Here is a 15,284-nt window from a genome sequence, read left to right on the forward strand (position 1 = left end):
CTACACGGCTGCAGCTCTGTCAAGCCTCCATGTTGTCAATGAGCGGCCCTTATGTAACGACATGCCTGTAAGCCCCGCCCCCGTGGTAACATGGCGCGTCGCCGCCATGTTAGTTCGGGGAGGGGTTTCACGGCTTGTTTTCACCCCCGCCTTCCGCTGCAGGGCGTAGAAGATAATGGGAGGAGCTTCAGAGTGACCCCGCCCCTCCTGTAGTAAGCAGGGCGGGCGCTCAGCGTGACGCGCTGTCAGAACTTGTGGCAGCGTTATTATCGCACAGTGTGGCCTGAGGAGACTGCGGTCATGGAGCCGCTCACCTGCTGTGTGTTCCTGGCGCTCGGCTGCCTCCTGTACTTCGTCGTCCAGTTCGTCAGGCTGATAAAAGCCGATGCAGATTTAACTTTGCTGTGGGCTGAACGCTTTGGCAGTTCCCCAGGTAATTATCAGCAGATAAACAGCGTCACGAGTGTATTATAACCTTATTATCCTCACCATTCTGGTATCCCAGTGTGCTGCCCTGAGGAGTGGTGCAAAAGAACATTTCTGTACTTTTGAGTTTATTATTTTTTTTTGTATTTTTGTGCAGCAAAAATGGCAGCTCGAGATGCTAGCTGACTGTCTATCGGAAATATGAAATGCAGGACGCACAGGGGAGTTTTTTTAATAGCGTTTTTGTTTATTAGGTGCTGTTCACACTGCGTATTTTAAATTTATTTTTAATCGCAGATTTCGGTGCAGATAGACTCCCCGAAATCCCGCTAGCGACCATGTCCTTTCTGCCTCCTAATCTTCGCAGAGGGAGGCAGCGCTATAAATGGCGGATTAAGGCTAGGTTCACACAACAGTTAAAAACAAATGAATGGCTGGTCTTTCTTCCCTTTTTTTTTTTTTTTTTTCTACTTAAAACAACCGTCACACGTCCATTTTAAGAACAATAATAATCTATGGGGTTATTCACACTGCAGTTTTTTTGCCGTCCAGTTTTCACTGACTGCAGCTGCCGTACAATTGTAGGGGGGGGGGGGGGGGATTTTTAACATATTCGTTTCTCAAGGGGCATCAGTGAAAAAACGGATAAAAAAATCAATTAAAAACATTTTTTTCAGTTATTTCCCCCCCCCCCCCCCCTTTTAAATAGTCTTCTCTATAGGGGAAAAACACCATGAAAAAAAACCGCTAGTGGAAAGGTACACTGCAGAAAACACCAGACTCAAAAATGACAATTGGCAAAAAATAAATAAATCATCAGACGTTATTCTGGCAAGTTTTTACTGCTGGAGCTCATGCAGACAAACGTAAGGGCTCCGCAATTTACGGGCACCGACCCGTGTGCACTCCGTGGTTCGGATGCGAACCCACTAACTTGAATGGGTCCGCGATCCACAAAATACGACAAAGGATAGGACATGTCCTGTCTTTTGCGTTGCGGAGGCGCGGACCTGAAAGCCCACAGAAGCGCATTGTAGTGTTTCCGTGGGCTTCCGATCTGTTCCTCCGCTCCGCAAAAAAATAGGACATGTCCTATCTTTTTGTCATATTTTGCGGTTCGTGGGCACATTTAAGTCGATGCGGTCAATTTGTTTGCAGTCCGCAATACGGGCACTGAGCCCTTATGTTCGTCTACAACTACCCTTAGGCTGAATTCACACTTCTTTGATTTCCATCAGTGATTGTGAGCCAAAACCAGGAGTGGAGCCTCCGCAGACATAAGGTATAAGGGAAAGATCTGCGCCTGTTCTGTGATCCACTCCTGGTTTTGGCTCAAAATCACTGATGGAAATTACTGACCAAATCATTAAAGTGTGAACTAGGCCTTAGACCACATGCACACAGTGATTCTCTGCAGCAAAAAGCCTCATTCACACGTCAGTGTTTAGTCACTGATTTCCATCAGTGATTTAGAGCCAAAACCAGGTGTGGATCACAGAACAGGTGCAGATCTTGTAAAGCGCTGCGGAATATTGTGGCGCTATATAAATAAATTTTATTATTATTATTATTATTATTATTAGTATTATTATTATTATTATTAGTATTGATCTTTCCCTTTTATACCTCATGACTGTGGAGCCTCCACTCCTGGTTTTGGCTGACAATTCACTGATGAAAATCACGGGCACATATGAACATGGGACCAACACAGATGTCTTCAGCTGCCAAGCGCACATGTAACAGGTCAGCCAGTGTCATAGGGACAAATCTGCTGACAGGTGCCCTTTAAGTGGATTTTTTGGGGTCTCTGCATTTTGCCGCAGCTTCTCGTGTTATGTATTACATATTTGTAGGGGCCCAAAAAGAGAAATGCAAACTATGGCTCTGGAAGTTATGGGACTACACTCCCCCAGCACTGTGCTATCATGCTGGGACTTGTAGTCCCACCACAGCTGTGGAGGAACTGGATATAGGTGATGTGAAATAATTGATCTAAAAAGAATAATCTTGTTTGTTTTTTGCAGAAAGTAAGCTGCGTGGTAGCGTTGTCTGGGTCACCGGTGCATCCAGCGGTATCGGCGAAGAATTATGTTACCAGCTCGTAAAATTAGGTGCCTCAGTAGTCCTTTCCGCCAGAAGAGAAGCGGAACTGTTGAGAGTGAAAAAAAAGTGTCTTGGTATGAAATTTTTACTTACATAAATGTAAAGTCTCTCTAGTGAAGCTGAACTTGTGGCCCCTGCGATATTGCAGTCAGTGGGGGGTCCCGCCTCCCAGACCCTCATCACATCAGACGTGTGCCGCGTATCCTGGTGTCTACCTGACGTCTCGTTGATTGTCTGTTATTTCCAGTAGAAGCTTACCGTATTTTTCGCCCTATAAGACGCACCGGCCCATAAGACGCACCTAGGTTTTTGGGGAGGAAAATAAGAAAAAAAACATTTTTAACCAAAAGGTGTGCTGTGGGTTTGGAACTAATGGTGGTCTGTGGATGGCACTATTACTGGGGATCTGTGGATGACTGACACTGTTATGGGGGGGATCTGTGGATGACGGACACTGTTATGGGGGGGGATCTGTGGATGACGGACACTGTTATGGGGGGGATCTGTGGATGACGGACACTGTTATAGGGGGGATCTGTGGATGACGGACACTGTTATAGGGGGGGATCTGTGGATGACGGACACTGTTATAGGGGGGGATCTGTGGATGACGGACACTGTTATAGGGGGGGATCTGTGGATGACGGACACTGTTATAGGGGGGGATCTTTGGATGACGGACACTGTTATAGGGGGGATCTGTGGATGACGGACACTGTTATAGGGGGGATCTGTGGATGACGGACACTGTTATGGGGGGGATCTGTGGATGACGGACACTGTTATGGGGGGGGGGATCTGTGGCTTGCACTGTTACAGGGGGGGGGGGGGTCTGTGGCTGACACTGTTACAGGGGGGATCCGTGGATGGCACTGTTATGGGCTGGGGGGGGGGGTCTGTGGGTGGCACTGTTATATATGTGCCATCCACAGACCCCCCAGCCCATAACAGTGCCATGCACAGACCCCCCCAGCCCATAACAGTGCCATTTACAGATCCCCCCCCCCCCCTGTAACAGTGCCATCCACAGATCGCAATCCGAACCGTCGACCCCCCCCCCCCCCCGCCCCCGCCCGTCGCCGCCGCACAAAATATAAGTTGTCATATTGAATTAATATTTATTAAACATGCCCCCCAACTCCTATTACTACCTTTCATCCTAATCGCTGCTGTAGAAATCAGGCCGGCAGGACGGCCGGCCGGCGCGTCTCACTGACGTCACTTGCCTGCGCCGCCTACTTCATTCATAAAGTAGGCGGCGCAGGCACGTGACACGAGTTACGCTGCCGCCCGCCCGCCCGCCTGGCCTGAATTCTACAGAAGCGATTAGGAGGGAAGGTAGTAATAGCAGTTGGGGGGCATGTTTAATAACTATTACTTCAATATGAGATCTTATATTAGTATACCGGAGCGGCGGGGCGGTGCTATACTACACTGACTGCACCGCCCCGCCGCTATTGCCGGCCCCCAGCTCCTCCCAGTCCCTCCCCGAGTCCCCGCTCACTGATACATCGCTGCCAGCGATGTAAAACTCCACGCATTCGCCCCATAAGACGCAGGGGCATTTCTCCCCCATTTTGGGGGAAGAAAAAGTGCGTCTTATGGGGCGAAAAATACGGTATATTTTTCTGCCTTGAACACAGAGAGGCTGGAATTTTCTGCTGCAAACTGGGTTTCCTGCTGTGTTTAAAAAAAATTGTGCAACTTTTTTTTTTTTCTTTTTTCTTTTTTCTTTTTTCCTCCCACCTTACCGTAATGTGACACATGCTTGTGTGTTTAAAGGGATTAGTCACGCTATGAAATGGGGGGGAAAAAAAGTTGCACAAATATACGTGCTGAAAGGAAAAAAAACTCATGGTTCATAAAAATATTAGAAAAGGCAGACTTTGTCATGTTGGGGTTTGCGGAAGTAGGGCACGGCCAGACGTGGTGCAGATGCTGCGGAGTCTGTGCAGCAAACCATTTGCAGCATTTACCGAAACAGCAGCCTGATGTGTCTTGTGATGCAGGTTTTTATTCTGCAGTATGTACGTTTATACCGCAGGTTATAATCATGACTTTAACCTTTGCAATGCAAGGGTTAAAAGCAGTGGAAGACCTGCTGCCATGCCGACAGCAGTGCCACCACAGGAAAAAAAAACAGCCCATTTTTGGGCAATTTTTGCAACGTCTGGTTACAGAGAAGCCAGCTGCTTAATCTCCGTGTCCAGTGTGGATGTATACCCGTAGGGCTCATGCACACTGTCACGGACACTCCCGTGACAGGGGCCAGGAGATCAGAGAGACTGGCAACATGTGGGTTAATCTGACTGGTTCCTTGTGGATCATTTGTGTCTGTGTTTTGGTAATGACCACACCTCTGGCAGGTGTTGTTGGTTTGGTCATTTAACTTCCCCTATTTATTACTGCTTACCCCTTCTACAAGTGCAGTTTATAGCTTCAGTTTATGGACTCTGGGCTAGCTGGTGTTAGATCTCGGTTGAGTTCCTGGCGCTCCCTTTGCTCCACATGTATTTTGTTTGTTGTATTCACCTGTTTATTGTATCCAGGCCTGAGGGAGACTCCTGTTCATCCTTATGGTGGAGGAATAGGTTGTCTCAAGTCCTGTCACCTATACCAGGGCCCTACAAGGTGTGTTAGGGCTCTAGGTTCCTGTGTATAAACTTTCCTACCATCAAGGTCCGTTCATACTGATAGTTAGTCAGGACTTGGATTAGGGTTGTTCTAGGAGGTGACCTTCTCCTTTACCCTAGTTTCCAGGCCTCGTTCCTATCCCCTTCCCTCCGTGACACACACTGCCTGTATGCGGAACCATTCATTACTATAGGGCTGAAGAAAAAAAAAAAAAAGTCTGCATGTCCGTTCCGCCAAAAAATAGAACATGTCCTATTCCGTTTTGCGGACAAGGACAGGCATAGTTACAAATGATCGGCCCAAAAAAAAAAAAAAACAGAAGCAACTCAGATGTCACATGGAGGTCGTCTTCTCTTTTCTTATTTTTTTTTTTTGCGGAACACAAAATACATGCCGTGGTGTGCATGAGCTCTTATGCACGTATTTTTCATTCACATGCTATCCAAATTTGTGGGATTGATGTAATATGGTGCAAGGGCGCCCGCCAGCCACTAGGCTACGGTGGTGTGCGCATGAGCCCTAACCGTTGAAAATCTACCAGAACATTGTTAGCAATCAATAAAAGACAAGACTCGGGACGCATCTCCGTCAGGAAGATCCCCTGAAGGCATTGGCATGTGCTAATAAGCGACCACCTAGACATAAACCAGGCCAAGAAAACCGCCAAAAGAATGCACATCCAGTTGTATAAAATGTATAATTTATTAAAGAAAGACACAAACACTTTAAAAATTGCATACAATGAATAGTGTGGCGGAAAAAATAAAACCAGGCACAGACTAGAGGCTCACCAAAGTCCAGAAATAAGGACAGAGCGTATAAAGTCAGGGACAATACACAACCAAATCCAACAAATAGGTCAGAGATGATGACATCAATAGATATAAGGCAATACCTGTGAATAAAGTAAGTCCTGTCCATCACCCCAGGCAACATCATAGCCCCAAGCAGCCTATGGGGAATTCAAATTCCCTATCCACTGTTACGAAAATTTAGAAGTGTGGTTCTAAGGGGCTGTTCACATTTAGGGGGTCATTTACTAATCTAAAATATGCCTAAATTAGGCGTATTTCAAGTGCACATGGCGGCAACTTCTCCCTACTCACGCCAGGTCTAAAACTGTGGGCACGAAGGAGAAGGGCCAGTAGGCCCATCTTATTCATCATATTCTATGCCTGTTTTAGGCGTAGAAAATGGTCTAAATGTAAGACGGCAAGGAAGCTGTCTTACATTTGAACTGGCGCTGGATGAACAGAAGTTATGAAGAGGCAGGCCTGTTCCTCTTCATAACTTTGGCGAATCCACCGCCCCTATGGGGCTTAAGACCGGTGTCTAAAACGCAGAAAGGCATGGCTTGACGTACCCATAGACTATAATTGGGCAATCATATTATAAAAGTGCATACTGTATCATACCACGCTTTTCTGTCCTGCAAACAGGACACTTTTAACACAGTGAATGGGAGACGGTTAAAAATCTAAAACAATACGTTTACATCCACTAAACGTTTTTATCCAGATACTTCTTGCTTCCTTCAATACACTTCAAATCTTTATTTAAAAAAAACAAAGGTTTCACAAAAATAACATTAAAATTTTTTGTTCACACAAAAAACGACACATCTGTCAAACATATGTTAAATAGATAAATAACCACTAAACTGCATGTTTGTGTACTTTTTTTTTTTTTTTTTTTTTACTGTATGTCTAAACGTATTCACTTGATGAACAGCAAAAGCAAGATGTGAACATTTCCTAAACAATGTTTTTGTTGCCAGACCAAATTAAATTGATTTCATCATCTGTAGCGGGCGAATCCTTCACCATAAACTCTTTTGTAAACTGCAATTTTTTGGGATTATGTACCGTAATTTATTTGTTACAGAGTTCATGTAATCTACAATATCAGTCGCAGTTTACAACATTTTCATTGCTGACATAATCGGCATAGATTTAAAGGCTATTTACACATCCAGGCAATTTTTTTTATGACAGCATTTTACTCATTTTGGACTAAAATCATTTTTCAATTGGTCTTTATTAAATTCAGCCGTTCTGTCACAAAGGGTTAACTGTTCTAGCTGTGTATAGTGCCCTGGAGCAGGGATACTTTCAAGTCTGGACGTTTTTGGACATTCGCCTATTTCCCCTATGCAAAGTTATACACTTCTTACTTTATTTCACTTGAAAAAGTTAACATGCACTGTTTAATGCTGTGTAACTGCATTTTATATGTATGTTGTGATATATACTGTTCATTTGCACTGTAATTTGTGAGGCTCTTTTGGAAAGGGTTAATGAATACTGAGAGACTTTTGGGACTTTGAATAAGAAGCTGGTAATTTTCCACAGCTGCCAAGGGGTTTAAAGAAGGCCATGTTTTGGAGGGAAAAGCAGACGTTGTTTACCACCAAAACCAGACTGACCTTTTGCATGTGTTTTTTTTTTTGTGGTTTTTTTTTTTATTCTGGAAAAACTGCTGTCATTGCCATTCAGTATCATTGAAGCTTTAATGTAAGTCTATGAGATGGAAAGTGTAACAATGTATCTGTTTGTGCTGAGCTTCTCCACTCCCCACCTTCCACTAGAAGGTTTCAGTCTAGCTAGAAAATGGTATATAAGGAACGCAGTAAGAGCCCCTAGTGTTCTGCAGTTAGGGACTAGTGCTTGGAGGGGAAGACTCACGCCAGTCTGCATGAGTGACCAGGAGAAGACGCTGAGATGGGGATGCGGAGTCACAGACCATGGGTCACCAGCCCTGTGACCAAGGAGCCACCCAGACTTCAGAGCTACCGACCGTGGACCTCTCCAGCCTTTGGCCAGGGTACTAGCCTTCTGAAAGAGACAGAGGGACAGCTAGCTCCGGCCTTTCCTCAGCATCAAACCCTTCTTCTGCATGGGAGGAGACTGGAGAAGACAGCCCTATGCCTCGCCTGTGTTGTTTTGCACTTGAATTCCTCCAGTAAATAAACACACTGGTTTACTGCAGACCCTGACTTTCTGGACTTATTTACCATCGAGTCGCACCATTCCTTACCATCCTTTCCAGAGAGCAGCAACACGTGGTGACACCTCGACATTGTCTGGAGGACCCAGTGTAGCGTTGGGGATACCCCAAACCCAGCCACTGCATATGAATACTATTTTCACTTTTAACACTTATCTGAAAATTACTAAATGGTCGCAAACACTTAAAGTATAACTGTCGTATATATACAGTACAGACCAAAAGTTTGGACACACCTTCTCATTCAAAGAGTTTTCTTTATTTTCATGACTATGAAAATTGTAGATTCACACTGAAGGCATCAAAACTATGAATTAACACATGTGGAATTATATACATAACAAACAAGTGTGAAACAACTGAAAATATGTAATATTCTAGGTTCTTCAAAGTAGCCACCTTTTGCTTTGATTACTGCTTTGCACACTCTTGGCATTCTCTTGATGAGCTTCAAGAGGTAGTCACCTGAAATGGTTTTCACTTCACAGGTGTGCCCTGTCAGGTTTAATAAGTGGGATTTCTTGCCTTATAAATGGGGTTGGGACCATCAGTTGCGTTGTGGAGAAGTCAGGTGGATACACAGCTGATAGTCCTACTGAATAGACTGTTAGCTGCTTTTTTTCTTGCCATAATACAAATTCTAAGTAAAGAAAAACGAGTGGCCATCATTACTTTAAGAAATGAAGGTCAGTCAGCCAGCCGAAAAATTGGGAAAACTTTGAAAGTGTCCCCAAGTGCAGTCACAAAAACCATCAAGCGCTACAAAGAAACTGTCTCACATGCGGACCGCCCCAGGAACGGAAGACCAAGAGTCACCTCTGCTGCGGAGGATAAGTTCATCTGAGTCACCAGCCTCAGAAATCGCAGGTTAACAGCAGCTCAGATTAGAGACCAGGTCAATGCCACACAGAGTTCTAGCAGCAGACACATCTCTAGAACAACTGTTAAGAGGAGACTGTGTGAATCAGGCCTTCATGGTAGAATATCTGCTAGGAAACCACTGCGAAGGACAGGCAACAAGCAGAAGAGACTTGTTTGGGCTAAAGAACACAAGGAATGGACATTAGACCAGTGGAAATCTGTGCTTTGGTCTGATGAGTCCAAATTTTAGATCTTTGGTTCCAACCACCGTGTCTTTGTGCGACGCAGACAAGGTGAACGGATGGACTCTACATGCCTGGTTCCCACCGTGAAGCATGGAGGAGGAGGTGTGATGGTGTGGGGGTGCTTTGCTGGTGACACTGTTGGGGATTTATTCAAAATTGAAGGCATGCTGAACCAGCATGGCTACCACAGCATCTTGCAGCGGCATGCTATTCCATCCGGTTTGCGATTAGTTGAGCCATCATTTTATTTATTTTTCAACAGGACAATGACCCCAAACACACCTCCAGGCTGTGTAAGGGCTATTTGACCATGAAGGAGAGTGATGGGGTGCTGCGCCAGATGACCTGGCCTCCACAGTCACCAGACCTGAACCCAATCGAGATGGTTTGGGGTGAGCTGGACCGCAGAGTGAAGGCAAAAGGGCCAACAAGTGCTAAGCATCTCTGGGAACTCCTTCAAGACTGTTGGAAGACCATTTCAGGTGACTACCTCTTGAAGCTCATCAAGAGAATGCCAAGAATGTGCAAAGCAGTAATCAAAGCAAAAGGTGGCTACTTTGAAGAACCTAGAATATGACATTTTCAGTTGTTTTACACTTTTTTGTTATGTATATAATTCCACATGTGTTAATTCATAGTTTTGATGCCTTCAGTGTGAATCTACAATTTTCATAGTCATGAAAATAAAGAAAACTCTTTGAATGAGAACGTGTGTCCAAACTTTTGGTCTGTACTGTATCTCTGCTGCGAGGACCCTACATGTTGTACTTGTACAGGTAAGTAAATAGTCAATTCGAGACCATGCCTGATGGGCGTGTGAAAAATGAGTGTATTCCCTGTCATCCGGGTGTAATGAGCGCCAGATATCCCGTAGTCCGGTGGAGGACATGAATGGTTGCAGTACCATATCCGAGGTTCTCTGATCGCTTACTGTCCCGTCTGCTCTCCTGCGATCTTCCTGAATGGAAGCTACCGTGTTAAGATCCCCTCCCAAAATCTTATTGGGTGCCCCATCTAAGTGCAACCTATTCTCTAGGAGAGCATAAAATGACTTGTTCTCGCCATTTGGGGCATAAACATTGTGTATACTATATTGAGAGCCCTCGTGTTTTATTAACAGCCTATGCCATCTACCAACATCATCATGGGCCTCAGATAGTATTTTCCCTGAAAAATTCTTATGAAGCAATGTAGGTACACCAGCTTTGTGATTTTTTTGGCTAAGGAACCATATATTCATCCAACCCAGAGCTTCTGCAGTCGGAAAAAAATTTCTTCACTCTAAATGCATTCTGCAGTAGGACTACATCAGGTTTTAAACGTTACAGGTGTCTCAACAATTTTGAACACTTTTGGGGAGATCGCATCCCCTTTACATTCCAGGAGAGTATCTGCATCGCAGCTCTGGGTTGTCACTATTCCTTACACAAAAACCCCCAAGAGATAGGGCAGGGAAGGAGAGGAACAGAAACAGGGGGAAACCAGTAACTACGAATACCCAGAGTAAGGACGAGACCGTGGATATATAGGCCGGGTATATAGAGTCTTTTCCCTATCTAGGTAAGGACTTCTCTTTTTTCTACCATGGTGAGCTCCTCGGCGTACCGCTAAATAACCTATAACTATGCTAAAACCTCATGGCCCAGGTCTAACTAAACTTCTCACCCATTAACATCCATCAGTACCGAACATAAATACAAAGCACGGTATCAAACCTCATTTTCCCCGCTCACCCTCCCCCACTAACCCGGCACAACATCCCCTATAATATTAGGGAGAAGCAGTTCATTTATGAGGGGGTCTGTCCTGTGGCTCTGACTCCCATCTTCTGACTCTTCTGGATCTTCCTTCTGATCTTCTCAGCTCCCTTGGATTTCTGTCCACTTCTCAGCAGGTACCGATCCATATGACCAAAGGTGATATTCTGGGATCGGTCCCACGTCACTAAAGAGGGTTCTAGCCGACCTTTCGCTTTGCAATGACGCTCGTGGCACCCGCTATTACTAGCTGCGTCCTCACATGGTAGCACCGGAACCGGAAGTCCTCCCCACTTTTTTTAACACCATCCAACCTGGACTTCTGAGGGACAAGCTGGAGATGGCAGGAGTGGACCACCGCTTGTCACATTGGATACTTGACTACCTCACAGAACGCCCACAGTTTGGTAAATCTCAGGGTTGTGTCTGACAAGCTGATCTGCAGACTTCTCCATCAACTCTCCATGCTGCCACCTACAGAAGTTCTCTGATGACTCTGCCATAGTCGGCATTATCACAGATGAGGACGACTTTGAGTACAGACAGGGGACACATGATTTTGTGGACTGGTGTCAGCGGAACCAGCTCCAGATCAACGCGGGCAAAACTAAGGAGCTGGTGATGGATTTCTGCAGACACAGACCCTCTGCTTTGGTTCCGGTGAACATGCAGGGAACGGACATTGAGGTGGTGGACTCTTATAAGTACCTAGGTGTTCACCTAAACAACAAACTGGACTGGAGCCATAACACTGATGCTCTTTTCAAAAAAGGTCAGAGCAGACTCTATCTGTTGAGGAGACTGAGGTCCTTTGGAGTGCAGGGGACGCTCCTAAAGACCTTCTTTGACTCGGTGGTGGCATCAGCCATATTCTATGGTGTGGTTTGTTGGGGTAGCAGCTCATCTGTGGCTGAGAGACAGAGATTAGATAAGCTCATTAAGGCGGCCAGCTCTGTCCTAGGTTGTCCCCTTGATCCAGTGCAGGAGGTGGGTGACAGAAGAACACTAGCAAAATGTACATCCCTGTTAGACAATGTCTCCCACCCCATGCACGAAGCTGCTGTGGAGCTGGAGAGCTCCTTCAGTGACAGACTGCTGCATCCTAGGTGCACAAAAGAACGTTATCGGAGGTCCTTCCTCCCAGCAGCAGTTAGGATTTATAACCACCACTGTTCCCAGAAACCCAGTAGTGAATTCTGTTATGTTTTTTCTTTTATTTTACTCTTTAATTTCTAATAATTCTTGTTTTGCTCCTGTTGTGAATGTGATTTGCTGCTGTTATGCCAAAATGTCCCCACTGAGGGACCTTAAAGGGATTTTCTTCTTTTGTTTCTTGATCTGAAGAAGGGTCCGTTCTGGCCCCAAAACGCGTAATCTGTGGAAACTATGAATGAATAGATAAAAGCTATAAACTTACCTTCAAGCCTGGATCTTGCTGCGGAAGGAAGCCGGCAGCAGGAGCGCATCCTTCACTCACTGCGCCTGTGCCGAATACTAAAAGGGACGGCGCGGGATTTCTGGGACACTGAGGAGAACTTGAAAGTCGATCAACTGGATCTGGGCGTGCCAAAGGGTGCGTAGACAGAGCCTCTAGGTGCTGAAGCAACACCCTAATAGCACCTAGAGGCTCATTAGCATCTTTTAAAAGTCTTTATTTTAAGAGAACGGCGGCAGGCAGGGAGTTATAAAGCATACTGTTATATACTGCTGACATTAGCACATCGCTAATGTCGGTCAGCTAGATAAAGGGTTTCTGTCATGAGAAATAACATTAAGTGTAAGTAGACTGTGACTCGCTTACTAATGGGTGTTCCAAACCACTAATGTTACAGCCAAGTCACACCACAAAATAGTTGTGCAACAGCGAGCCCCAGACCTATAGCTCACTTGCTGTCGTGCAACTAATATCAATGTAGCCCTGGCCTAAATTTTTACCAGTGCTGCATGTACCTGATGTGGGCTAGTGCTACACGGTGACTTTGGTCACACAGCCAGAATAATGCATGTGACTTGCTATTACGTCTACAATTTTATGGTGCGATTTGGTTGTGAGTTGATGTGGTTTAAAGGGAACCTGTCACCGGGATTTTGTGTATAGAGCTGAGGCCATGGGTTGCTAGATGGCCGCTAGCACATCCGCAATACCCAGTCCCCATAGCTCTGTGTGCTTTTATTGGGTAAAAAAAACCTATTTGATACATATGCAAATTTAACCTGAGATGAGTACTGTATGTGAGATGAGTCAGGGACAGGACTCATCTCAGGTTAATTTGCATATGTATCAAAACGTTATTTTACACAAAGTTGTTTAGTGCTCTCATTAAGACAAACAAAATAAGAGTATTGCAGGTTTGATACCTTTTTAATGGCTAACAAAAATAGAAGTAATGATGTTACATAGCGAGCTTTCGACTCACCAGTCTCTTCATCAGGCGTACTACAAGAATATATGAAGAAACAGCAATATATATACACAATAAGAACAGGCATGGGGGGAATGAATGGACATTTTGAAAAAAAAATCTTGAGAATGAGTCCTTAATTATCTTACAGATAAGGCTACTTTCACACTTGCGTTCAGAGCGGATCCGTCTGAGACGGATCCGCTCATATAATGCAGACGATGGATCTGTTCAGAACGGATCCGTCTGCATTATATTGTAAAAAAAATTCTAAGTGTGAAAGTAGTCGCAGACGGATCCGTCCAGACTTTACATTGAAAGTCAATGGGGGACGGATCCGTTTGAAAATTGAGCCATATTGTGTCAAATTCAAACGGATCCGCCCCCATTGACTTCTATTGTAACTCTGGACGGATCCCTTTGCCTCTGCATGGCCAGGCGGACACCCGACCGCTGCAAGCAGCGTTCAGGTGTCCGCCTGCTGAGCGGAGCCCAAACGGTGCCAGACTGAGGCATTCTGAGCGGATCCGCATCCACTCAGAATGCATTAGGGCTGGACGGATGCGTTCGGGGCCGCTTGTGAGAGCCTTTAAACGGAACTCGCAAGCGGAGCCCCGAACGCAAATGTGAAAGTTTTATGGTCTCTAAATTGATGTCATCTCAGAGACCTGGTGCCCCGACTATGTCTATAGAAGACTCTTTAGATCTTGTAGTGTGTCATAAATCCTGGGGACAAATTCAGTCCAGTATTCAAAGTGTCAAGCAGTGTTATAAATTAGTATTCCCAAATTCTTCTAGCTCTCTGGGATTTGAAGTTACCTTTTATGTGTTCTTCATTGTGTCCTGGGCTACAGAAATGCTTAGCCACAGGAAAGTGTAGCTTCTTCTCTTTAATTGTGAGGCGGTGGGACCTCATCCTTGCATGGAGTCTCTGTCCTGTTTCTCCAGCGTAGAGGCCTCTAACAGGACATTTAGTGCAGAGAATCAGATAAACAACATTAGATGTAGAACATGTGAATGTCCCAGGGATCCTATATTCCTGCTGTGTTGGGGATCTGGATCTTATCTGTTGTCATTATATGGGAACAGGTTTTGCATCTTCTTATATTACAGGGATGGGTTCCTTTTTCTGTGGTACATGGCCTTGAATTTGATCTGATCAGAATCCTGTCTCAAAAAAACCTTGGCCTACTTCCGTTTCATTGATGACATCCTAATAATCTGGACCGACTCTGAACATGAACTGATAAAATTTCATGAACAATTCAACAAATTCCATCCCACCATAAACCTGACCATCAACTATTCCCACACAGAAGTCCGCTTTCTGGACACTACCATAAAACCGGTACCAGTGTATTGCAGACCCGCTGTTTTTACGGCCAAGAATAGGACATGTTTTACCTTTTGCAGAACAGACATACGGATACAGACAGCACACAGACATAAGCCCGTGTCATGTGCATGAGTCATTACTCACAGATTCACATCTGTGTCGGGTGTTCTGCCCGGATTTTGTCATGTTTGACAGCAAAATTAGCACGGCACAGAGCACCCACCGGTTTTCTACGTAGTCTTGTTTCATTTATAGATTGTATGCACATACGTCGTGACCCATGTACCAGTCGTTGAGGAGTGATCTGCAGTTTCACAATAGATCTCTGCCCAAATTGCGTCTGTTACCAGCAGGAATCGGTAATGTAATGGTGCAGGCAGCTGCAGAGAATTTAAATTCCCCAGGGCTGCGCTCTGCAGAATACAGATTTCTGTTTATAGCCACTTGTAGTTTATCACGTTGACCATTGCTTATTTGGCTCCTTACATTTCAATACGATCATGTTATGACC

The 15,284-nt window shown here is 45.1% G+C and overlaps 1 protein-coding gene across 1 annotated transcript in view; it reads left to right on the forward strand.

The window, feature by feature from the left end:
- The first annotated feature begins 224 nt into the window (after positions 1-224).
- The window catches only part of DHRS7 (dehydrogenase/reductase 7), a 36,920-nt gene continuing 21,860 nt past the window's right edge, over positions 225-15,284 (forward strand). Inside the window, exons 1-2 of the mRNA XM_044271740.1 lie at positions 225-433; positions 2,454-2,606. Of these exons, the coding sequence (XP_044127675.1) occupies positions 301-433; positions 2,454-2,606 (286 nt within the window). The 5' untranslated portion in view covers positions 225-300. The remainder of the gene's footprint in view (positions 434-2,453; positions 2,607-15,284) is intronic.

This window comes from Bufo gargarizans, chromosome 11 (genome assembly GCF_014858855.1).
Source record: "Bufo gargarizans isolate SCDJY-AF-19 chromosome 11, ASM1485885v1, whole genome shotgun sequence".
Lineage (NCBI taxonomy): Eukaryota > Metazoa > Chordata > Amphibia > Anura > Bufonidae > Bufo > Bufo gargarizans.